This window comes from Mustela lutreola, chromosome 1 (genome assembly GCF_030435805.1).
Source record: "Mustela lutreola isolate mMusLut2 chromosome 1, mMusLut2.pri, whole genome shotgun sequence".
In the NCBI taxonomy this organism is placed as follows: Eukaryota; Metazoa; Chordata; class Mammalia; order Carnivora; family Mustelidae; genus Mustela; species Mustela lutreola.
Window position 1 is genome coordinate 104,472,560 of NC_081290.1, and position 27,313 is coordinate 104,499,872.

General features: G+C 37.1%; 1 protein-coding gene across 2 annotated transcripts; it reads left to right on the forward strand.

The window, feature by feature from the left end:
• Window positions 1–683: 683 nt before the first annotated feature.
• Window positions 684–27,313, forward strand: CXXC4 (CXXC finger protein 4). Of its 2 annotated transcripts, XM_059171749.1 has the most exons (4): window positions 684–1,004; window positions 1,126–1,201; window positions 3,699–5,038; window positions 23,216–27,313. In XM_059171749.1, exons 3-4 carry the CDS (start codon window positions 3,956–3,958, stop codon window positions 23,258–23,260), a joined length of 1,128 nt encoding a protein of 375 aa, XP_059027732.1. In that variant the 5' UTR covers window positions 684–1,004; window positions 1,126–1,201; window positions 3,699–3,955; the 3' UTR covers window positions 23,261–27,313. The 2 variants fall into 2 exon arrangements, with proteins under 2 accessions (XP_059027732.1, XP_059027741.1); XM_059171758.1 differs by lacking the exons at window positions 684–1,004; window positions 1,126–1,201 and having other exon boundaries at window positions 3,640–5,038.

A 27,313-nucleotide genomic window follows, 5' to 3' on the forward strand; every position in this document is an offset into this window, starting at 1 on the left:
ATTGAGATTGATTTTGAGATCGGTCAAGCATCACATTTTTTTTTTTAAACATTCTGGCATAAAAATATTTAAAAAATCCGGACAAAAACACTGATCCGTTTTTCCTTACTTTAAAGACATAAGTGATATGATTTTTTTTTTTTTTTTGAAGTCTCACTGGGTACACCAGGAAAATTATTCAAAAGCCATGCGGTAGGGTGCGAACTAAGAGCATTCTTCAAACAAACGCGACCTTTTCTGTTTCTTGTACTCCTTTTCTCAACCCAGCCAGAAAACCCAGACAAGTTTATTTACACACACACCCGCACACGCACACACACACACACGCAGAGAGAGAGAGTGGCGGAAACGCCCTCTCTCCATCCCTTCCAAACAATTATCTCTGAGAGCAAAAGAAAATAATCAACGGCCCTCTGTGCTGGGCGGCTGAGCAGGAGAGCCGGGCGCCGGGAGGGAGGGCGAACCGCAGGCGAGCAGGGAAACGTGGCTCCTCCGCGGAGGAGAGGATTTGTGAAGGGGAGCGCTGGCCCGCGTGCGTCTCTTGTTCCCCGTGTAATTTGCAGCCAATCATCAGTAGGTGTCCACGTCCCTGCGTCCTCCTCACCTCGGCGCCAATCACCCCCCCGCCCCCGCCCCCGCCCCCAGCCTCCACACCTCCTCCCTCGCCTTTCTCTCGCGCTCCCCTCCCCCAGCAACCACACACACGCACACACACACAAACAGAGAGGGAAGGGGGGGGGGAGGGTGAGAGAGAGAGAGGAGAGGGGAGAGAGAGAGAGAGAGAGACTCCCCGGCTCCCTCCCTCCCTCGCACACAGCGACTGGAGACGGACGGAGAGCAACGCGCTGGGAGAGGAGAGACCACCGAGAACAGCCCCGCGCTCTCACACATACACTCACACTCGGCTCTTTCCTCTCCCCCCACCTCCTCCTCCTTCCACCCCCACCACTAACACCATCTCCTCCTCCTTCTCTCTGCAACAAGAAAAAAAAAGCCATTTACAGGTATTTTTTTTTTGATCCGCATATTTATTTATCCCCCCCCCCCCAACAGTTTGTTTACAAGTATTAAAGTTGTAATTGGGAGCTGCCAAGACACATCTGGATTTGTGTTTCTTTGTGTTAGGGGGTGATGTGCAACTAATTAAAGGCAGACTAGCAGCGTCTGCAAATTCTAAGGCTCCCCAAATAAAAAGAGACTGGTAAGTGATTGTTCTTTCTCTTTCTCTGGCTTTTTTTCTCTTAAATGTTTGCTGTCCGTTGGGATTGTAAAAGTAGATTATTAATGCTGGACTCCAGCAATAAAAGGCGTCGCTGTATTAATTTATTAATTAATCTGCACCCGCCCCTCCTCCTGAATGTTAAATATGACCTTTGATCTCTATGTCTCTGGTAGACCAGACATACAATATTAGGCATGTACAGTCACATTGTTTAAAGGCAAAACAGGATCATGAAGTATGGTTGTCTAATTTAGCTTTGGAATAGGACTATAGTTATTTGTGTGTGTTTTATTTTGTTTTTTAAAGAAAATCCAAACAATAGCTGTGGCTTAGGTACCTTTTTCATGCTCCAGAGATGCATTGATTAAACAATAATGACCTGGATACTGGGCACAATCATTTTCTACAGTTTCTGGTGGCATTAAACCTTGAGGGAGGAAGGGGGAGGTGATGGCAATAAGAAAAGCAAGGAAAGCCTCTGTTTGCAAACAGCACTCTAATACTCTGGAAAGGGGACATTAAATTATTTCTTTATTTGGAACAAGGTCAGAAGACTAAAATACTGATTTTTTTTTTTTCTCTCCACTCAATGTGATAGCTAATGCATGGTTGGCATAACTAGTTTTTACTGAGTAGCAGTTATTACGGTCTTGCAGTTACAATGTGATTCACAGAAACTGAAGCTATATGCATATTCTTGCTGTGTCTTCCCCTACCCCCTTCCAAGCATCAAGAATATTTAGCCAGGAGCATTTTGGGGGCACCCTTTGTATTGCCATCAGACCTCTGAAGGGAGCAGTTTTCCCTAATGCGAAACCACAGAGGTGGTTCCTGAGTGATTAGGGACTTGCTGTGATTGAAAGATGCCTGCTAGCTTCTAATCCAGCCTGGGGTGAGGTTCCTTATCTTGATTTACTTTGCCTAATAGGGATTTGTTTACATAAACCCCTCTTTTTAGGGCACCTCATCAGCAGGTCTTGAAGTTTTTGCACTTGGAGTTTGGGCATAAATGGTTCATTAATCTAATTATAAACATAATTACTATAATTGATATCCATTTCGAACTGAATATTTGAGACTGAGACTACTGGGCCCCCATTTGGAATTCCCTGAACTCCACATTCCAGACCAACATGTGGGCTTCAAAAGATGTCACAGAAAGATATTCTGCCCCCCCCCAAAAAAAATCTGGAAACAAAGAAACTGTTTTTTTAGGTTAATATACACTTTATGTCTTTGCGTTACTTCTTAAAAGGCTGAGATGTACCTCTTCCTCTGTGATAAACAACTAAAATACCTCTTCCTAAAGCATAATAATGGCCTGTAAGCAAAGGTATGAATGCAAATACCCAGTTAACATTAAACTTTCCTCTTAAAAAGAGCAAAAGAAAGAAAATCTTTTTTATGGTTATTTCTTCAAGTAAACAACACCTTAAAGGATCTCCCTTCTTCCCCAACCCACCACCTTTTTACTCAATGTAAAAACCAGTGACTATGAGAGATCCTTAAAAAAAAAAAAAAAGTCCCATGCTTTCCTCTTGTCTTGGGAAGAGACAGGAGTCTCCATTAGGAATTATTGGGAATATTCTTAAAGAGGCTGCAGGCACTTGGTTTAAAACGGGTGACATTGTTTGTATTATTTTTAAAAATTTGTATCTGGTCGATCTTTCTTTTCTTTCTTTATTTCTTTTAAACAAGTAGAACACCACCCTCTTACCCCCACCAAGCCCCACCACCAAATGGCTTGTACAATTGAGACCTGTCCTTGGTCCATTGAATTAAGACCCTAACAGAGCCAGCTGTGCTGGGATTCAAACTAATGACCGCAGACACAGAAGGACACTGTGGCAGCTGGTAGTTCTTTTTTCCCTGCCTCTTTAGTTCAGATTGTATGTGGGCAGTCTCTTAGCTCTCAGTTGTATTGTGTTTGCTTACAGTTTATACTCGGATGTATTGTAGACTTTCTCAGTACTTCATTTGCTAATTTCCTGTTCATTTTCCTCATAGGGCCATTGCTGTTTTCTACTTTACAGCATTTGCATGCCCAGGCAGCACTTGTTCACACATTTCATAATGTTTAAATGCCCTCTGCTTATAGGTAGTATCGCCCTCCCACCCCTGATTTGCATGTCTTTAGCACTCCAATTGCCCTTTTCCCTCGGCATTTGTCACCCCCGTCTTTCCTCTTTCCCTGGGTATCCTGGCTATTAATACATTTTCTCTGGAGGGTTATGAGAATAGGGAGGAGGAGCTGTGGTGTGCTGTGGGGAGGGGGGAGTGGGTTGGGAGCGTGTGTGTGGGGGGGAGGTGGAATGGCGGGGGGGGGGGGGGGTCACGTCTTGATGATTGTCATGCAAACGACCTGACGAAGAATGTGGGAGTTCTCTGTGTCTGCGGTGGGGTAGTGAGGGAGGCTGTTTATTTATTTTAATCTTTTTCCTCGTGCAGCTCGTTGGAATGACTTTCTTTATTTTAGTTGTAACAGTTGGAGGATAATGCTAAGGAAGACGCTGCCTGGGAATTCACCGTCTGTGGAAATGCGCCCCAGAGAGGAATAAAGCAGTCCTCACCTTGCTTTCCCCATCCGGACCTACTTTCCCCTCCCGCCTCGGCCCCCACCCCGACACCACCATCACCCCCTTCCCTCCCCCCCACCTTCCCCCCTTTCCCACCCAGGTGTCGGACCAGGCGGTCCCCACTTCCACCCTGCACCCCTTCTTCCCCCCCTGCACCATGAACACCAATGTCTGCGTGGAGCCCGGGCCGAGCCCGGAGGCCCCGGGCTTGCCCAAGGAAAGCCACCTGCCCGAGGGGGCCCTGAACAGCCTTGTGGATTACAACTCGGAGATGGAGCGCTACCGCTCCTTTGCCACCTCCTTCTACAAGACCAACGGGGGCGCCTTCCCGCAGGCGGCCAAGATCGCGCGCATCACCACCCCCATCTTCCCCAGCAGCGCCGCCGCCGCCGCGGCCGCCGCGCGCATCGGCATGTCCCCCTGGAACTGCGACAACGCGGCCACCGCCGCCGCCGCCACCGCCATGCTCTGGGGCAGCGGCGGGGGCGGGGGCGGCGGCGGGGGCGGCAGCGGCGGCGGGGGCGGCGGGGGCGGTGGCGGGGGCGGCGGGGGCGGCAGGAAATCCTCCTCCGCCGCCGCCTCCTCCTCCGCCTCCTCTTCGGCAATCCTCCCCGCCGGCGGTGGCGGCGGCGGCGGCGGCGGCGGTGGCGGCGGCGGCGGTGGCGGCGGCGGCGGCAGCAGGACCAGCATGCACCACCGAAACGACTCCCAGAGGCTGGGGAAAGCTGGCTGCCCGCCAGAGCCGTCGTTGCAAATGGCAAATACTAATTTCCTCTCCACCTTATCCCCTGAACACTGCAGACCTTTGGCGGGGGAATGCATGAACAAGCTCAAATGCGGCGCTGCTGAAGCAGAGATAATGAATCTCCCCGAGCGCGTGGGGACTTTTTCCGCTATCCCGGCTTTAGGGGGCATCTCATTACCTCCAGGGGTCATCGTCATGACAGCCCTTCACTCCCCCGCAGCAGCCTCAGCAGCCGTCACAGACAGTGCGTTTCAAATTGCCAATCTGGCAGACTGCCCGCAGAATCATTCCTCCTCCTCCTCGTCCTCCTCAGGGGGAGCTAGCGGAGCCAACCCGGCCAAGAAGAAGAGGAAAAGGTGTGGGGTCTGCGTGCCCTGCAAGAGGCTCATCAACTGTGGCGTCTGCAGCAGTTGCAGGAACCGCAAAACGGGACACCAGATCTGCAAATTTAGAAAATGTGAAGAGCTAAAGAAAAAACCTGGCACTTCGCTAGAGGTCAGAGGAGATGATTTCTTGTTTCCCAGTCTCCCCCCCTCCCTCCTCACTCCCCTCTCTTCTCCCCTTCAGGGCTTCTTGTCTGGCTTGAAGATGCAGTACCCCTTTCCTGAAGCTTCATTCAGGCTGTAAGATACAGTTGCAGGTGGTTGTGAGGGCACGGCCTCTTCACCACCCTTCCCAGCTGCACTTCACTTCGCCTCCAAATGAGGGGGGGGGGTGCGCCCCTCCTTTTTTTTTTTTTTTTTTTTTAATCTGCGGTGGTAAACTAATGTAATTGGTTTAAAAAAATCAAAAGTTTCACATTCAGTATGCTCAAAAATGCCCCTTGGCGGTTTAATATGCCCCCTCCCTGTTAGTATTAGTTTTAAAAGCATCTCTGCCCAAAGGATTGGACATACCACATTTTATATACTTTTATTGGCTAAGAGAGACTTATTAGTGGCCCAGTTATAACAGTGAGGACACCATTTGTGGCACACAAGCCTATGTTTGCATTAAGACACACACACAGAAGAATCTTGGAAGCTGAAATAACATGGATTCAAAAGGGTGTTCTATCCCCTTCCAGAATCGTTTTTCTCTTCACCATGATAAAAATGTTTCTGTTTCCCATTTTCTGCATAGCTGGTATTTTTTGAGAAAGCAGAAATAACATAGAAAGCTGAACACCACCTGCAATTTTTAAGGGGGTGTGTCTTAAAATCAAGGGACAGAATGAGTTTATTTCAGACAGGTGAGGATAATTCTATTTAAGAATTGTTTTACATAGTCTCACAAACAAATGATTACTAAAATTTGGTTACCAAAGAATGTTTCCTCTGGACTCTGCATTTGACAAAGTAACCATTTTGTGGTCACAAAACTGTTCCATAAATGAAGCACAGTTTTGATTGATATGCTAGGTAGTCAACAATAGTTTTGGGGGTTTTTTTCCCCCATATGTCCTTAAATTAGACAATGTACTGACTGTCACTAAAGTAATTGTTAAATTAGGCTTTTAATTATGTTAAATACTAAGAGTGATATGTTTGGTGGGAATTTCATATGGTAACATGATCAAAACAAAAAGGGAAAAAATGTACAATCATAGGTAAACGAAATGATTTTAGTGGCATGTTTAGCAAGATGTATGAACAAATAATCATATTTAGCCCCTTGATATCACTTACAGAGTAGGTGGCAGGATGTTCATATATACTTGAGAATTCAGGTGGTAGATTGAGCATTTGGAAATATTCCATGGTCTGGATTACAGAGTGAGATTGGCTCTCACAGGTTATCATCAGAGGGGCACTTGCACATTTTTTTTAAAAATTGTGAGCACTGCTTAAAGGAGTTTTTTCCATGAAGGACTGATCTTTAAAAGGATTTTTTAAAAAGGAAACTTAAAGAATTTTGTTGGAGGCTAGAACACAAATAAGGTATAGTTTTTTTCAAGTTTTATTAATATGCAAGGCAAATATCATTTTGAGATTCAAAAAACCCAATATTATATTGATATCGTTATTGATTGTGATCAGTTCCATCAAAATGTTACATGTATTCCTCATTATAAGAAAACCCATCTCTTTGTCGAAAGTTTGACTTTACTCCAGGGTGGTTTATTACATTTCCTTTGGCAACACTGCTTAAACAAAGATAATAACAATTATAAAAATGCAGGTCCCTATATTTTGCTGGTGGCAAAAATTCGTTTTTAATTTTTGAATTCCGTTTTCTGGACTAGTTTGTTGTATCTTACCTCTAGGTCTCTAAGGCCCATGGAAGTTAAAATTCCGTTCATACTAAATTTCCTGTTAATGCCCAGTTGATAAGGACTAGATGTTTTTTATTTTTCCACTTGAATTGTATAGTATCTGGAATTACAGATTTCATGTTGCTAGTAGGCCACATCTTCAGCTATACCCATGGCACTGCCTTGTCCTGGTTTAGAGTATGCAGTGGGTAAGACCACTGGATAATTCTGATTTATTTAGTAAATAACTGCTTTGCAGGAGCTTAGTGTGGGTACTAATAGATTTTCTGCACAAGTTTCTATGCTGATGTATCAGTCTAGACAAACTTCATGAATTCCTTTTTTTAATTTTCCTCCTTTGGATAGTTTTCCCACAAACTGATTGTGATGCTTAAATTCTTTAGACATTTTGATCCGTAGTATTACGTTTTCTTCCTCCTCCCTTCTCCTCTACTCCTTCTTCTCTTTCTTCTTTAATCCAAGTACACAACAGTTCTGTTGATCTTCAGAAAATGGGGTGTGGGTGAGAAAGGAAACACATCCCTGTCTTTGTAGAGCTCTGTGAAGATGTTTTCCTAACTACATACCCTTTCCTACCAGAGAATGGGGTCATGGTTCAAGGTTAAGATCCTTAGCAGAGTGTTATTGGTAGAAAGAAAAAGTTTGGTGGGGAGGGGTTGTTTTGTTTCATTTTTTTAATTGGCTAAAATTCTCTCTAGGTTATTTTAAAAAGGCAATGGCAGACATAAGCATATGTGTAACCACGCAGTTATGGCTGTAGGGAAGCAGCTGGATGCATGTCAGAGTGATGGGGTTTACATGACTGAACCAAAGCTGGAACAGTGTTTGCTGGTTGGTGAGAAGTCCCCTGCTGACCTGCTTCCCTCTCTAATTTGGTTCCTGTAAGTTATCATCATCTGTGGAGATGTTTTAGAGATTGGTTAGACTCCCTAGTTGAGGACAGTGATTTGGGGATTCATTATGGATATCACCTGTGGACCTCAGGTTGAAGTTCAGTAACTTGTATTTGTTGGCTTTAAATTATGGACACCAATTAATAGTTGCATCACAATCATTAGTTAAATTCTGATTTATCATTTCAAACCTCATGCGTCCTTCTTTCCTTTGACTTATTCTCATCCCAAAGGCTGGAGGCTTAATCAGATTTTCAGGGTGAGTAAACTGAAATTAAGACAGACACATGGAAGTGTTGGGAGTCTTGCCCACGTTTCTTTGAAGTCTCCCCTCTGGTATTCCTTTTAAAACAGGCTTACTTATTTTTGCATTTTCCTGCTTAGTCTCATGTTAAGAACATCTTACTGCCTTGGAAATATGTTTATAAAATCACGTCCTTGATAATATTCCATAAGATAATAATACACATATAACAAATTCAGTTTTTCTGTGATACTGTGTACTGTATATTTGCATAGAACACTCTTCATTTAGTCAATTATTACATTAAAAAACTATCAGTAATTATTCAAAGCAGTTATTACAAATACCGTATGCCCCTTCTGCAACAAAACTTATCTTAAAAACTTGCATCCTAAATGATCAATACCAAGTTGTGAGATTTTAATAAACACGTGATTATGCATTATGATAATAAGTTACATAATAGCAATTTGTCCGTGCAAAAATAACCAATCCTTCAGTTTTCATATTTGCAGCGGTTACATTTCTGATATGAAGATCTAACTTTTTAAAATATCTCCACTCCATATGGCTCAAGGGATAGGATTGTCCCATGGGCAACCCCAGCCTCTTAGTGCCTGAACATTGTTCAGGTGACATGATTGATCTCTGTGGGACAGCATTAGAGACCACACAGATCTGGTTTCTCTCCCATTAGTTGATTTATGGAATTACATTAGTAAGCAACACCTCAGGAGATTTCCCTGCCCCCACCCTTGGCTCTCAGCTGTAAGTTACGCGCTGCCACCACAAGTTAGAGGAGGAACTTGAAATCATTACAGTAAAGAGACTATAGTGAAGAGAAAATGGAACTTCAAGAAAAAGGGACAATTTCAATCTTTTCTTTTAAAATCTTTCTCTCATTAAAACATATATCTACTGAATATTCAGGCCAACAAGTTAGGCTGAGCTACTAAGGCGTTTGGTGGAAAACACCCAAATATTGTCCCAAACTTGGTAACTTGATTTTTTAAAATTTTATTTTATTAAGATTTTAATTTATTATTTGACAGAAAGACACAGCGAGAGAGGGAACACAAGCAGAGGGAGTGGGAGAGGGAGAAGCAGGCTTCCCCCTGAGCAGGAAGTTTGATGCAGGGCTCCATCCGAGTACCCTGGGATCATGACCTGAGCTAAAGACAGATGCTTAATGACTGAGCCGTCCAGGCACCCTGATAACTTGATTTTTTAAAGGAGTATTTTAGGGGAAAGGGACATATTTCTTTATATATGCCATTAAGTTCCACCACACAAAAGGCAGTCATAAACTTCTGGACACAACATTGTCTACAAGGAAGATGGTACCTGCTTCCTAAAGAAATTTATTTATAGACCATCTGTAAAATTTGTGTGTCCTTCAAACTCAGATTATGTATAGTTAAATAATGAAAACAGCCAATAATTGAACATGTTGTAAGTTTTTGAAGTTTGGTGACTTTAAAAATGGTGACTAAAAAATGTAGAGGTAAACACACGTTTCCTATCTTAAATTGAAACATTCAATTCTTAAATTGAAACATTCATCAGTTTGTCATTTTATATCACAATTTAAAAATGAGTTCTCAATTTTTAGTTTCAAAAACCAAAAACGTACTAGTATAAAAATGTGAATTTTTGTTTTATTATCAAAATGCAAGTATGTAACTATCAAAGGGAAAGAGGAAAGTTGTCAATCAATTCAAACAAATGATAGTATATTAACACTAGAGTGTACTACAGAACTCAGGTACGAAAAAAGATCCTGAGTTTCATAAATGATAAGAAAAAGTTTCAGAAAAGTTTAGCTTTAACTAAAGACAAGTAGATTTGTAGTCAAGTCATTGAACTGTAATACAAGTTCAGTGAGATTTTCCTTTTATCACTACATTTAATACAAGGTAGTCAAAGTTTTTTTTTTTTTAAAGAACCATGCCTTTTTAATAATTCCTAAATGAAAATAATACCCCACCCATGCAAATATCATATAAATTCTAAGCAATCTTTTGCATGGCAATTAGGAATTGTAAAATAAAGGTAATTAAAATCTATATGTAAGGATGTGTGAAATTCAACTGTCATCAAACAAAATACAAATAAATAAGCAATCAGAAAGCCAATCAGAACAAGTCAACAATAACAACTTTTAGACTAATCAGATAAAAATATTATATCTATTAAATAAGAATGAAAAGGGTATCTAGTGATTAGGAACACAAGAGTTACTTGATTTTTAGACTTTTTGCTGAACTGATGACTGAAGTATTGCTACCTACTTTGGTTAATCCCTCGTTTCCCTGGGTGAACAGTTAGGAGTTTTGACTTACAGGTTGGCAGATACAAAACAAATTAATAAACTAGTCTATAAGACTAAAACTGGAAAGGAGTAGTGAAAGAAGGGTGGGCATTTTATCCACATTGGCTCTGGTTTGCCAGGTTGGAGACTGAAGATCTGTGGGGAGGGTGATCCTGACAACTTGTGGAATATTCTTTCTGGATACACGAGTAAAACATGAAATTATTTGAGTCTGTAGAAATGTGTTTTTAAAAACTCTTTCGAAGTAGCTGGTGCTTAGAACTGTTTGAACTCAGCTAGTTACATTATCTGAATACATAGTTCATTTTTACCAGAAAGCAACTCACCTTTAATTTTGCTTTGAAAAAGTGTAACAAAATGTCCCCCACTATCCAATAAGTTGCACAAGAGTGGGTATGCTTCTGGTTTTTTTACATAGATTTTTCCTCACATTATACAAAATGTTAATCTAATGTATTCATTGCATAAAAATATCTAATCAAATTAATAGGTTAAATTCAGCATTTGCTGAAGGGAAGGCCCATGTAAATATGTAAGTTGGATAAAGGACTACATCTTTCTTAGTTTTCTTTTATTTTAAAGTTAATTTTTAGAAAAACAAAAAAGAACCCAAAATAATGGTAAAATTTTTTTTGTTTTTATGTATGATTTCAGTCACCAATTAAAATGTAGTGTAGGATCCGTGGAACACTCTAGAAAATGCCATTTTTTACAAAAATTTGTTTTCAAGGATTTTTTATTATAGTAATCAGTGTAAAATTTGACGATTCTGCATAGGCATTAATTTTGTTCCTTGTGCTGCAGTGTTTCTGCTCATTCTTAACATAGTTTTTCATCTGGCATTATGCTATTATCCTTAAAAGTTTCAGAATACTTGGGGGAGGGGCACAGGGATGGTTTATTCTTCAGTCATATCTTGTTCCATCACATACAAACACCTGTCCTGATAGTGAATTATTCTGCACGGTAATAGGAAAGCCTTCCTCCATTCAGCATTGTATGTTTTCTGTTGTTTATTGAGTTATGTTGCATCATACTTCAGATGCGACAGCCATTTAATAATGTTGAAGACTTAGCTCTGCAGGGGCTAAAAGGATCCCAGCAGGCTTGTTAACTTCTACTCTAAAACATTATGAGGAATATTTTTTTTTTCCTCTGTGAAACTTCGGGGCTTTCTCTTAATTTATTTTAACAGCATAAGAATCCAAAACTAGGTATGAGAGTGAGCCTATTAAATTTGTCCTGTTTTTCTTTTTCTTAATATTTAAAGCATTGATTTCACATTACATTTCTTACTCAAAAGCAAACAGCAAAGCAAAAATTACTTTTTCAAAAAAGTATACTAAAGATGTAGTTCTTTGGCTGAAATAAACCAGATAGAAATTATATAGGAAAGTATACTACTAGTTTCTTGGCCTTTTATTTCTTTTATAATTAAAAATTATATTTGAACCCTATAACCACATTTTGTTGATGGGTTATGAGAAGAGCTAGTAGTATCAGGTAACTACAGTTGAAATTAGCTACATCAGTATAACTTCTCTGAACTTGGTTTCCCCAAGTATAGAATCAGGATAATAGTATCCATTAGCTTACAACTTTCTGATACTGTATTTCAGTTAGTATACTTTGTATAATGAAAAATGCTATGCAATTTCTCATTCCTATGTTAAAGTCCTCCATGAAAAGTAGAAAATAAGACAATTATGTTTACAGATAATCCCATCCACCACAGGTTTCTTATAGTTTTCAGAAATTAAAGCTCAGGCAGACTACATTGTGGTTTGTGTTTTCTGAATTTTTGCTTTAATCATCAAGTTCACCAAATATCTGGCTTGAGTTCACTTGGAAAGAGATAAACCTGATAAACAAGTTTTCCTTGTTCTTGTACTTGCACTGTCAAATACCAGGAAAAGTGCACAAATTGCCTGGTCAAGTCAGTCAGTGTGGTGAGCCTTAAATAAATTAGTGCTCTTCCTCCTTCCTCACCAAAGGCACACCATTGCCATTAATTTCTGTAACACCTGAAACAGACACACACACACACACACACACACACACACACACAGAGATTGACTTCAACACAGCACCTTTCTTTGGCTACTATTTTCTTTATTTGGATAGACAAGAGGAGTTCGTCTAAAGGGGAATTAGTTTAAGAAAATCATTGTAAGAAAGAAATGGTTAAATGCATGTAAATTCTAGTTGGAAAACATTTAATAAATATTGGAAAATGTTAAGAGTTACTTTTATTTTGGAAGATAAGTGTATAGGAGATAAAATAGGTAGATACACATTTTGGGATAAAAAGTAAAGTGACTATGCAGTGCTTTCTTTTTTTAATAAGGAGAGGGTATTTATGAAATGAAGAAGGTTGGTGAGCAATAATAGAAAAGGCTAATGGTTTTTTGGGAGAAAACAGTGATAAGTCCTAAAAAATGTGGAATACTAATCCAGAAAGCACTAAAAATCCAGGAGAAAGGAATATTCAAGTCAGGACGCAATGCAGTATCTAGAAAGAACTTTGTCAAGACAGGATATGGATGTCTGCTTTCCTTCAGCAGTTATTGAAGTTTTGCAGAGAGTGGAAACTATAAAAAGAGGGAAGATAATATTTTTATGACTTCACTCAATATATTTGGTTTGGGAGTCAGAGCTAAAGCTCAAGTTCAGTGGAGTGGCAGCTGAATCAGAGACAGGGAAAACAGATTGTGTTATAGCTGATGTTATTATTTTTACTTATGTCTTTGAAACATTTGGTAGAATAATTCCAAAGTGTAACTAAAAGAGAATGCTTCCAAAATGAGTGGAAAATGGGATCCCACTTGGATCTCCTCTGCATCTAAATTCATAGTTTAGAGGACATTCTTGAAAATGTGAATAAGTGGCAAACTGGGGAAAACTCTATTGAAAGTGTTGTTTCTTGCCCAAAGACTTGGTAGGGGCCGGTGGGGGGGGGGAGTCCTAGATGATTGATTAGAATCAAAAGGATAGAGATCTAGGAGGACCAGAGGGGAAGGGGGTATATGTTTATAGATCACCAAGACTCATGCCCATTTCTGTGTATTTCAGCAAATCTGGTAAATTCCAGAGAAGATATATTTTCTCCAAAACCTTTCAGAGTGAAAGAGATAAAATACATATTAAAGGAAAGACAGACTATTTAAATTTAATTGTGAGGAAATGATGATTACGGGTGCTGGTGAATCAGTGACAGGAATGTAACTGTGCTGGGGAAAGACTTGTCTATGGAAAGTGTTCTTGTGTGTAGCTTAAATGAGACCAGTGATGGTTTTAATGGAGTTAAGAATAAGGAAAGAGCTAAAATTCTCAGTTGTATGTAGATAGATGATAAGTGAGAAGGTGTGGAATCCTCTAGTAAACATTAAATACTTTGTGTGCTCTAATTTTCATCCATGAAAAACAAAATTGAGAACACTGGCCTTTTCTGTCCCAAAGGAAATACAGATTGGATCTTTCAATATAAGGCTGCTCTATAGAGTTAAATTCATTGTGGAGTAGTTTTGGATTTTCCTCATGTGGTTCTCTTCACATGAGTATGTTATTTGTGTGGCGGGGAGCTGTGTTTTTCAAACTGCAGGTGACAGAACATTAGTGGTCCATGTGTTGGTTCACCACGAGGATTTTCAGAAACTAGGATAGAAGAGAGTGGAACATAAAATATATGAGTGCAGCACATATACTAAGAGTACATATTGTTAAACTTCTGTTTCAGTTTGTATGTATACATAAATGTATGTGTATGCATGTACTAGGCTGCTATGTAAAATGTATTTCTGAGTGTTGGTTGCAGTAAAAAAGTTTGAAAAACACTAGTTTAGTGACAGCAACAACACTATTGAATGAGACTGTAGTGAGGAAAGAAATTGCATTTGTAAATGGAACAATGTTAACAAGATAAAGAGTAAAATTTAAATGTATTTCTATAAATAGTGTGTCTTTACTTCTCGAAGGCAGGCCTCTACCTATGCTGTATATTCATGAATACATGGTATGTTACTAAGCATATAGTCAGCCCTTGATAGATTAAATTCAATTTGACAAATCTTTAGGTAGGAACTGCTATTTTTTATGATTTGTGGTAAGTGCTGTGGTTATATACATACAATTATGTTTACACACACACACACACACACACACACATTTAAGGAACTTACACTTTCCTTTATTTCTGCCTTTTGCAATACCCATCTAAATGCCTAAATCTACATCTTAGTCCTTCCTCCAAGATACTGAGTTCCCTACTTACATTCTTAACTTTCAGTCCCAAGAAACGGACAAATGTAAAATGACATAATTGAATTAAAATGATATAATTTCTCAGGAAACAGTCTCATATCTACTTAAAAGCCTTAGGATTCCTTGATGCGTCCTTGGCTTAGTTCTTCCCCAGACCTAAATAAGAAATACAGGTTGCCATTGAGGATCTCTACCTGGTTACCCCATGTGATTATGTGGTATTGTATTACATTTGCTATTAGTAGAATTTTTCAAGATATAAAGAAAAAAAAAGAATACTTGCCTTGAACCTTTGAACATACTGAGAATCTACAGTATGACTTGTTATTTCAAGTATCTTTTGCAGACCAGTGGAAATCCTTGTTTGCCCTGCATAAGAAAGAAGGGCGGGCGGGAGGGGAGGAGGAAGGGCAGGCAGAATGTAGTGTCACAAACCCCAGAGAAAGGAGAAAGGTGCATACTGGTAGAAAAGTATTGTCATGCCCAAGGTCATCTTCTTGAGTTTGGTTTAAATAAGAAATTAATAGAAACAAAGTCTCAAAAATGTTGGCAAGATGCCATGAGTCTGGTTGGGCTTAGGCCCACTAGAACCCTTCAACACTGTTTCTTTTCATTTACCACAGCGGAATAAGGAGTTTCACTGAAACTAGTTTCCACCCCCAACCCCTTCTCATTTCTCTTAAAGAGTAATTCACTCAGGTCTTCTGTTAGAAACATAGAAAAGCCAAAGTGAGAAAACTCATGCTCCAAATTAGCCGTGGTGTTTAGGGAGATAGAGGTCATCTTATCAACAACGAATTCTTCCAAATATATCTGTAATTTTTAAGTGTTATGTAGAAAATTTCCTGGAAAATACAGAATGCACATGTGAAAAAAACTCCAGAAAAAAATGGAAGAAAGATGATTAATCACTACATCTTATAAATTCTATGCTTGAAAAAAGGTGGGCTTATCAATTGACTCTGCTAGTTAACTTTGGGAAGGTGGCTATGTTTGCACAAAGATGGGGTACAGGATGCTTATAAAACAGAAGGAGTATGTGGAAATTCTCTGAGGAGAAATTTGAATCTAAAGATTTGAGAACTTGCTTTAGCACAAGATATGCTGATATCATGGTAGTGTAGAATGCTTAAGAGTGTATATCCCTTAATGAGGGAAATTAGCCAAAATGTATTTCTAAAGAGCTAGGTAACATGTAATAACTTGATAAAGTTAAATTATAATAATTGTTGATTGTATACCTTTTAATTTCATTATTTACAAGGGAAAAAAATGAGAAAGACCAAAAAATCAGAGTGATTGAGAATTTGAGTATTTGGTGGATGGCAGTTATAATTTAATTACAATTGTTTAAAAAACACTTTTTTTAAGGAAATACTGCAAAAGCTACATGTTATTGTCAGAAGTACAGTTTTAACCAAATGCATTATTTTGATGATAACATCTTAATGACTGAAATATTTGGAATTTACTCTAAATTCCTCTAAGTAATTCATGGACATAAAACATGCTTTGGTTTCTGGGCTAGGTCATTGAAGTGGTTGGAATTTTGTTATAGAGGATTCTAAACCAAATGAAGTCCAGTGACTACATCCAAGATGCTAAGGACTTAGCCTAAGGGGGAAAAAATTATTAAAGTTATTTTCACTTTTTATATAATATAAAAAGTGAATAGTTCTCAAATTCTCCTATCTATAATAATTCAAGGAGAAACACTATAATTTGAATTTCTTATAAAAGTTTGGTGTAACTATTGTATTTAATTTTACTACACGTTAGAGACTGTCCAAATCATAGCTTTGATCATTTTAAAATTTCACCTCTTAATTTTTTTGTGACCTCCCATTTTCTCACATTTTACAAGAATATTTCTTCTTCTCTTCAGTTAAAAAAAAAAAAAGACAGTTCACTGTCTGCTTTAAAATTAACCAGAATTTTCAAAATTGTCCAACAACTTTATCACAAAAAGAATGCTGATGGTTTTTCAATAGCTGATTAGCAGTGATCTCACCTAAAGGCATTGTTGCATTAAACAGGATTAGTGGAGTGACTTTGAGGGGAGGTAGAATTATCCTACTTTTGTCTCTGCCAGGTATATATAAGTGATAGGTATGTAGGTAGATAGATTAAGATTCATTTATCACATAACCACATATATTTGTGTATATATTCATAAATTAAATATAAACATATAGAATATATAAATAGAATTGACTGTACTAATCATTCTTGACAGTATTGATGTTATTAATCTAAATTTTGCTTTTTAATCTCAATTTTACTTTTAATTTCCTTTCACACTCCCTCTAAGAACATTTAGCATAGGGTTAAAAATACTGCATAAAATAATTTTTTCAAAAACACCTTTTTAATTGGTGAATCATTGACCAATTTTCCTCTTTTTGCTTACCCTGATATCATTCTATTATAGTTTACTTTTATATTTCCAAGAACATTTTAATTACTAAACAACTCATTTATCAGACAATAAATTTACTTATTTGTTAGAATGCTGTGATTTGAAGTGTTTTTACCAAAATCAGTTAAAATATAATCCTACTTTACTTAGCATTAATCACAAGACTTGCCTAAATTAAGTAGTTGCATTAGATACTGGGGCCACAGGTGGGCACCTTTTCCGGTCACTTTTGGATGCATGTAAATCACGGTGGTAAACTATTACTTTCCTTCCTACCAACCCATTCCTACCCTTTAGACACACACATTCTCCTTTAGACAGTTGTTTTCCTACCTGGCTCTACCAGTACACTGATTAGCATCTGTACAATGTAATATATAAATTCATCTTTCCATCTGCAAAAGTTGGCTAGGTTTATCTTCTCAAGTCATGCTATCATCACCTAAAATCATGCCATCACAATGGTGATGGTGAGGGTGGTGGTGTTCATGCTGGGGGGGTAGGGGGGAAGAGGAGGAGCTGTCAGAATTTGCATAGTGGGAAGAGTAGCGGGAGCAACGGCCTACAGAGAGTGGATACTAATGAAAAAGCCATTGCCAGTTCTCCACCCTTAATTAGAGAAATCCTGGCCCCATACATGTCAATTTGAAAACCAAAAAAGTAGAGTTCTCCTTATAATCATATTTAATGCCTGCAAAAAAATTGGGTCATAAAAATTATGTAGTTACCTATTTGGTGCTTTCTCTCTTTTAGAGAGAGATCTAATATTCCAGTTAGTGATAATTTTGGTAGATACTTTTAGTTTACATCTGGATAATGGCCAAAATAAAATGTAAGTATACTACTACTTATACAGTCATATGATAAATTAATTTGAATTATGAGAAGAATTAATCTGATACATATTTCATATGTGACATATGTGCAATATATATCACATATGTGACATCTATCATACATATGATATATATTTCATAATATAAATGGCATATATTTTTAAAAGGACAGAAAAAGAAAGGTGTAATCTAAAAAGTAGAAAGTGTTTATATTAATTTATATTATATTAACTGAGGTATTATTAAAATATAAAGTTGTTTTTTATTATAATAACAGTTATTGGACTGTAAGATTATCATATATCATAAATTAATTGTTCTCTCAATTTACTAGCCTATTCTATACTTGTGCTTGCTATTAATTCTAGTAAAGTTAGTGGGTTACTGTTCTATGATTTTTAAAATATTAATTATAAATACAATATAGAAAATATTTCTGCTAAAGACATTTTGGGGTGTCTCTAACATTTCTTAAGTATCATTTTAGATCATAATTATTATTATCATAATTATAACAATATTATAATTATAATTATTAAATTTCCAAAGACTTGTATTAATGTGCATGTGTGTGTATTCACATTCACAATATTGTATACATAATACAATTTTCCACTTCTCCAAGTAGGTTTTGAAATTTTGTCAGTAAAAAAATTTGAGACTTCATATAACTTGATGTTTTAGCATTCTTTGTGAATCAAATCAGGAAAAAAAGTAATTTTTTTCATCATCAGGAATCTTTTGCTGTTGTTTATGCAAAATACTACAAAGTTTTAATGTTTCATATGAAGCTAAAACAAAATATAATCAAATATCTAAAGGCAAACAATGGTACCTACTCTTACCTTTTGTAATATGTACTCTCTATTGTGAAATTTCAGTGCTTTGTTGAGGTTTTCAAGTTCTAGTGTGAAGAGGTCAATCAAATGCTGTGAGGAGCTCCAATTTCGAGGTCTTAGATGGTTGGAGCCTAAGAAACTTACAGGCGACTCCTCAGAGGAAAACACTGTTTCAGAAGAGTGGCAAACTACAGTTTGATATTGCTTTGGTTCTGATTGGAAAAAGCATACTTCACATCATTACAGGAGAATCAGAAAATGATTGGATGGCTTCTATTTCTTTAATAACAAATGGGAAAACAGGAAATTATTTTTTATTAGCTTAAGAGTAGTGGTGGCCAAAAGTATGGACTGCAGCTTGGAAATCATTGTATTCGAAACATCCTATTTCACGGTAGAATTCTGAAGGCCTAGGGGAATCACCACGATTTTTGGATTAGAAAGTATATGAAGATATATTGAACTTTAGTTACAGAATTTTCTAATGTCATAATAATTACCTCCATTTACATAGCTTTATGCATTCTGAAGAAGATTTCGGCATTGAGTTGTCTTTAATTTGCCCTTTGAAAGTTCATGTTGGGTTTTATTAAAATGAGTTTTGTTTAGTGCCATGCTTTACATATTGTAGCTAAATATGAATAGCCAATCCCACCCACTTTCATATAGAAAGAAGAGTAGATATCCCTTTTACAGCTTCCAGGAGGTGAATTTTTATTCGACTCACCAAGTTCACACAAGAGTGTGTAGATGCTTGCACAGCCTGAAGATAGCCCCTGCTCTGCAGACACCAAAGAAGAAAAATTCTCAAATTCTTTGGGTGGCAGCTTTGCGGATTTTTAATTTATTTTAGGGTGTTTAAATATTTCTTCATTGCTAAAACAAAAATTAAACTTAAATATACCTCTGCTGGAGACATATTGATAACTTCTGTTTTCATTTTTTTTAAAAGTCTGTGTTAACTGTACTTGGGCTTAGTCATTTAGGAAGGAAACAGAAGTCCTGTCTTTAAGCTCATTAGTTTAAGGTCTTCCATATGTGGCTCTGGCTTTCTCTCATGGTAGGAATGCTCTGGAACACGAGGCTTTACAGCACTACAGGAAGGAGAACGGAGGGCTGCGGGTTTCTGCACAGGCCTCCTGGGAGTAGCAGGCTGTTGTGTGTCAGCGTTCACACCTGCATGAGCAGTGAAGGCTGCCTTAAACAATGCTGATCAACTCCATTCTATTCTTTACCTCCCCGCCCCCTTCTCTTCCTGGGGAATCTGGCTTTCCTGTCACTCAGGATAACGATTTCCTGCAAGCATCACCAAGATCCAGAAAGTCACTGTAATCTCATCAAGAGTGTGATTTCCCAGCTGGGACTGTTGAATTTATATAACCCGAAGATATCTGGTCAGGGTGCTTAATCCTCCTGGCTGGTGTGCTGAGCTCCATTTGAAATAAAATTCCATTTGAAATAAAATTCCTGTAACAAAGATGACCTCATTGGTTGACAGAATTAGAGAAGATAGGTCCCCAGATTAGTGCAGACTTTATAAAGAACCTATAATTTAACCAATATTTTATGTATGAAAGCAAACAATGTTGCTTTCCCCATCGTGACCAAAAAGAACTCAGTCCAGGTATAAAGTAAATTTCCAGGGAATTTTCATGAGCCCAGTGAAAACTGGGCAGGAGCTTGAGCATACATCTTCTGCTCTGTGTGGCCTATGGGACACTAAAGAGTTGTGTTACTTTTTCAACCCTGAAATAAAATTTAGAGAAACCTCACTTCAAGCTTGTGGTGAATGCCTTGATAACTTGTTCTAATTACTGCACTAGTAGATTTCCTGTTTTCTCACACATTTTAAGTGATTTCCCAGCAAATCATTTTTAGGCTTCATGACCTCAAAAATCTTAATATAAGGGAGAAATATTTTTTTAAAAGATGCTTCTCTGCTTATCTTCATCCTTCCCCTGCAGCAGTGGACTATATCTTTATATATGGAGATACATACTGGCCTCAATGTATGCATAATAATATGCAAACATCACAGTGCTTTATTTTGTGACAGGTTGTATTAGTAAAGGAAGCCAGCTCTCTGCTTTTCTCATATTTGCATTATCTAATTAATTTTTGGTGCTAATAAGCACCGAAAACTGATTATCTTTCTCCTCACAACCATGACCTTTGATCTCAGGTGGCATTTTATGAAGCTTGCTTTCTTTAAATATTGCAAATAAAATTTAGTAATGAAAAGGGGCACAGGAAGAGCAAAGAGTTGGAAAAGAATTTTCAAAATGTATCCAAGACATAAGGAGTTCACCTCATTTAAAAAATGTACTCCATACATTTTTCTGTTTATCTTCATAAACATATATGTTTATCAAGATACAAGATTATCTAAGTATATATACTTACAGTCTTGTTTCCAGTTGGCATCTGAAAGTAAATTGGCATCTCTATGTCATATTCTATACATGTAAATGTGAATATATATGAATATATATGCACATGTTTATTTTTCATATGTGAATCTGTAATTGCATGGATATGTTTGGATCTAACTTATCTTGTTAAAAATGACTACATTTATATAAGTATGCATACTTATATAAAATTTATTCTTAGTTGGCATCAGGCAGCAAGCTTAGCATCTGGTATGAACGTCTAAGTTTTCATTTACTGCTTGTGTGTGTGTGTGTGTGTGTGTGTGTGTGTGTGTAAAGCATGAATATTAGAATGAATATGTTTCTTATTGCTTCATATACTTCCTTTAATAATGACTAAATAAATGTAATGAACACATACAGTTACATTTATCATTCAAAAGTTAGTTTTCAAAAGTGGTAAAGGGGTTTTTTTCATCAACCAAATCAAATGACGGGGATTCAGATACTCATAGTGAGCTGGAGAGAAGAAAACATTATACCATGAGGAGTAAAGAGTAAAATATTAATGAGTACTACTTATATGGGAATAATGGGCTTTCTTGCTTGCGTTTTTAGAAAATACTTCACAAGTTAAATACTTTTGCATATACATTATACAAACTTGCGTTGCAATCATTAGTTTTGGGTGCCTGGCTGCCTCAGTTGGGAGAGCAGGAGATTCTGATCTTGGGGTCATGATTTTGAGACTCACATTGGGAGGAGAGTTTACTTTCAAAAAAATCATTAGTTTGTTCTTATACTTTCTTTGGAAATCTATTGTGTTGACTGTGAGGACAAATTTTTAAAAATTCTTTCTAGTGCAAATAGTGAAAAGTGGCTTTGCTTTCAAAACAGTTTTTTTTTTTTTCATTTAAATTTCAGTGGACATCTTAACCAAATAATACACTTTTATTTTTAGATGACATTGTTACAGTAGCACTGTGTCAACCAGATAAGTCAAATGTGAGAGAGTAAATAAAAGCTAGCCTCAATTATTAAAGAGTACTTAGAGTTGAATTTTTCGTGTATTTTCTGAAATATGAAATTCAAGTGCTATTAACACAGTCTTAAGATGTGTTTTTGCTACTAACACAGTCTTAAGATGTGTTTTTAAGAGGTGTGCGTGTGTGTGCGTGCATGTGTGTGTGTGCGTGTTCTGTACTTACCCAATAATTTGGTAGCATTCAGCATACCAACTTATATGCTTACTTATTCTCGGCAGCCATCTTGTATTCTGTGCAGGATTGTTGGACTGGTTTAAGGAATAAAATCAGCCCTCTTTCATTTGCCCCTACAGGAAAATTTAACTTATTGTTATGTACCTTCAATATGTTCTTATGTGCTTCTGTTTTTTAAAGAATACGAGTATAGTATAATGAATTACTGTAATATTAATATAGAGAGGAAAATTCAATACTTTACTGTTTTTCTGACAAAAAACAAAACAAAACAAAACACACCACCATAACTTTAAGCATTTTGTTAAAATGATTGTTCATACTTTGGTGCTAACTTAGTACTCCTTTGGAAAGCTACTCTTTTTATGGTGCAAAAGGATAGTTATGCTCCACTGAGTGTCATTGGTTAGTATAAGTTTGTTTCATACATATAACATTAATTTGTTGAAAATGCAGAATTTGTTGAAAATAGTGGCATATGTTGTCAGTATAGTTTTCATTAGATTATTTGTAGGAATGTTTAGCATTAGCAGTTGTTAAATGATAGAATTAATATCAATGTAATATTTGTTGATGTCTGTGGTAAACAGAATTCCCCGGAATAAAAAAATTTACTTCACTGAATTCTCTAAATATCAACCTTACGTAGGATGCGTATGTACGCAGCAGATATAGACTTTCTGGCCGGACGTCCTACTATTGGCTAATAGTTTGAACCTCCCCCTTTATTCCGATGGTTATCCATGTTCTAGGCTATGTTTCCTGTATTTTTTAGACTAATGTGTGTTTAATATTATATTCAGTAAATTAGCGTTAAAGTTAGCATCCCAATTTTTGTAATGTTCCAAGACTGAACATTTTTTTTTATTAAATGTTGAAATATACAAGTCATTATGTTGTGTATTGCTGACTAAAAATATTGCTGAAGTGTAAAGGAGAAAAATCTAATTTTATATTGGCATAGAAAGAAAGCTTAACTTGTTTTCTTGCTCTTTTTTTATAGAGAACACCTGTTCCCAGCGCTGAAGCATTCCGATGGTTCTTTTAAAGCAGTAGTATATCTTATTTTCAAGGCATTTGGAAGTGAAGGGCAAACTAATGTCTTGTTTTAAGAAACTGCTTAGTCCACCACTGAAGAAAATATCCAGATATTATTTTCATTTTATGTATAGGGGTTTCTTCCAAAAAAAAAAAAAAAAAAGGAAAAGAAAAGAAAAAAGACATATAAAAATAATCTGGGAGCTTGGGGAATTGGCCAGTCTATTTACTTTCAATACACTGATTCTTTCTTTGATGTAATTTAGCTATACTAGTGAAGTTGTTGTCTATTTTGAAAGTGGCTGTAAAAAACAAGTTTGGGTAAACCCCTGCTGTAAAATCATGTATCTTTGCAAAGTACATATCTATACTTCATTTTCAAATATATGTGTTTCAGTACTGTAAACTGTACAGATAGCAGCTTGTATTTTGTGTGTTTAGACACAAGGAGACAATCATGTCTGAGCATCTATGGAGATTAACAGTTTGTACACAACAGTATGGTTCTGCAAGTTAAATCTGGAGCAATAAATTTTAGCTTTAAATATTTTTTGCCAGTTGTTTCTAGAAGCAGCAACAGCAGTGGCATGTTTTGCCATGCATCTTTCCGTAGAGACTTGATGCCAAGTTTTACAAGACTAAAAGATTATGATGCATCCAGCAATTACCTTCAGTTGTGTTGTTATAAGAGGGGAAGATGTTATGAAAGTTTCAATTAATCTTTTGAGCACTATATTAGAGTAGTGGTTATGCACTTGCATTGCTTACAAACGAGCTGTACAGAAGGGTATACCTCCCAAATACTTAGTGTAGTTGACTTGTCTTGGGTTGCACTGTAAGGCGGAGTACTCAGAGTAGTTGGAACATGCAGAATCAGTTGTATAAATTTAAAAAGAAAAAAAAAAACAGTGTTTTCTAGGATACAGAGAAAAGTATCATATCTTAGGCAGAGAAATTCAGGATGGGCTTTTTTTTCCTCAACCCAACATGGGGTGTATGTATTTTTTTGTTGTTGTTCATATTTTGTTCTTTTATTATTTTGTTTTGGTAGGAAAAAGAAACACTTAATAAAATGTACCCAAATGTTTTAATTCCATGTATGATATGAAATGGGTAGTTTGTTCTAAAATTTGAATACATAAAGACTTCTTGCACTGAGGCATGACTACATATATTTTTTAAGTTAAAAAAAATTGAACACATTCATAAAAGTGAGTCTTTTAAATTTCTTTTTATCTTCCTTTCCCATAGCCTCCCAGGTGGACCAGTGGCCTTCCCCGAGGCCCTCAGTGGAATGTTCCATTACTCCCATTCCCATTTTTGTCACTTGATGCTTTCATTCCTGAGCAGCCAGGTCCACACTCTGTGGAATTTCATAGTGCAAACAGCCCCAAACACAAAGGAGCTAATGCTTCATAGGATCCATGCTGCTCTTTCACATAGGATTTGGTGTTCTTATGGCCGTCAAGGTTCCTAAGGCTGTCCCCATAGGACAGATATTATTTGTGATGCCATGATATCTAGGAAGTTTATTTCATTTTCTTTTTCTTGCCAGATTATAAAGACAGTTTTCATCTTGAAGAATAAAGTAGAATTTAGTAAAAATACATGGAGCGTCGAAGTGGCCATGTTACCGTAACTTTTGTTCTTTATCCACCAGCCAGCTATTTTAGCCTGGACAGCCACTACTAGTCTGCTGAAAAATGTTAGCAAGATGGATCATGCAGAGAAAAATAACTTGAGAAGAGAAAGGGTGAAAAAGGGCTGTAAAGTTTTAGAAAGACTAGCAGATTAATAATTTTGAAAGGCTAGTTGTAGTTGTGAATGGGAAATAATATGACAGGAGATTTTAAGAAAACCGGAAGAAAGCACTTCATCATCAGAGTCTGGGAGGGAGGGTGGAGAAGTTCCCTGCAAACGCCAGTGTGAAAAGCAAGTGACTGAACCTGGCTAGAGGAGCATCGCAAGGCCTCCAGTTTCAGTCAAACGGGCTTTTTAAGGAAAATTTATTTCATGTTTTACACCTGTCCCTGTTTCAAGAAGATCATTAAATCATCGTAAGCTAAAATGTGCTGTATGTTAATTCTGACATAGCTTTCTGCTTGATGTATATTCCTTTGAGGGTTTCTAGTTAGAATTTCTGTTTCTGCTGTGGGACCAATGAGAACTATATGAGTTCTTTCTCATCCACTTTTATTTGATTTTACTCATATTTTTAAGCCAGTGTGCTAATTAATTACAAGTAAGTGAAAACTTACTTTTACACTTGAATGGTAAGTTTGCCTTGCTTTTTGGAAAATGGTGATTGTTACAACAGAATTGAAGCAAATGTCTGTTCAGGCTGCATTAGGCATAGAGTAACATGTAAAGATCTCATGACAATGTACTGAGAGTCTAAAATACATGCTAAGTATTGCATGTCTTGATGTGTTTTTATTTGTTTTCTTAAAAAACTAATGAATCTGTATATTGTAAAGTGTGTTGTTTTACATGTCAAATCAGTTTTTTAATGAAAGAAAATCTGTTGATTGAAATGGAAAAGTGCAGCTTTTCTTTAATTCTCTTACATGTTTTTATTCTTGATATTGTTCTTTTATACCACCCCTTTTTTATGTTTTTGGTAAAACTCTGTTTATATAATGTAGGGTACATAAAAAGTTCTCGTTGGTGATGTTGAAAAAAGATGTTACTCTTCTGTTCTCCTTTTGGTTCTCTTCTCCTAAGTCCATATACTGAGAACTTGTAAAGCATATCATTATAACCCCGAGGGAGTGATTTAAAGGTTTACAATTTCCACGATTCTAAAATACCAATGAATGTAACTTTTCAAAATTGTTCACTGTACATTTCATATTCGGACCAAGAAAATTCAGAAGATAGCAATCAGAATATAGATTGTGGCGGACTGTACAATTTAAGAATTACGTATCAAAGAAGTCAAATTAAAAGCTTTGTAAGAGAGGTTCAAACATGCACAGGACTCTTACCTTCTCTAGGTGTAGGCAAGGAGATGCCACATTCTGTCAGCAGTCAGGGAGAGCTGGAAAGTATGCAGGGTGTTGGTATGAAGAGCATTGAACCATTTTACTTGTCAGCTGTCACTCAGCACCCAAACATTATAAGAACCTCATAATGCAAACCTCCCTCTTTCCAGGCCTTCAGACCAAAGTGGCTTTCTGATGGATTTTGCCCACCTGTATACAAGCAGAGACATTTTTGCAAGTGAGAAACATATCCATCCTTAGGAGAGAACACAGTGACACAGTGAAAGTCTTTCTCCAGTGTAAGAGTATATAAAAACATCTCTGGTTGCTTAATCCCCAACACCCAACTTCCGGCTTCTAAACATATTTATAGGGAGCAAGAGATGGCGGGCTTCCCATGAATTAGTGTGAAGCAATCACTAACAGAAAAGAATATTCCCTTCCTTTCATTTAGAACGCCTGGCACATAAGTTGTACAATTAATGCTAAAGCATATAAAGTCTTTAAGCTGATAGTATCTGTAATCAAATAATGAAAAAAAGGCAAGCAGTTAAATGAGCACACTATTCAGGGTCAAATGTGTTCAGCAAAAAACTGTGGTGGGTCTTTGATCATGGTTAGATTCACAGTGATATCAAACAGTTGGTTCTCATGTAACAGCTAAATGTTTCAGATTTTGTTTTTATTAAATTTGGCAGTTTCACACTGAGATCTGTATTCCTAGTGAATAAAAGACAGCTACCATGTGAGGAGGGATTCCATTTTCAAAATGGCAAGGAAGTCAGATATTTCAGGAACATGGGACACAAAATGTACTCCTTTCACAGCGTTCTCCTATTCTGAACTGTGCAGTCATCTATTAAATTTTCTAATAGATATTTGTGTAAGGTGTATGTATGCTTGTGCAATTATTTAAAAAAGCAGTTTTGGAAAACAGTGTATTTATTAAAGAAAATTACTTATGGGGCATGTACAAAACTGTAAAAAAAAAAAAAAAAACTTAAAAAAACCACATTCAATTTGCCCAGTAAAGTTGTTTTTGTGAAATTTCTGTGTTGTTGAATAAAGGACTTTAGTAT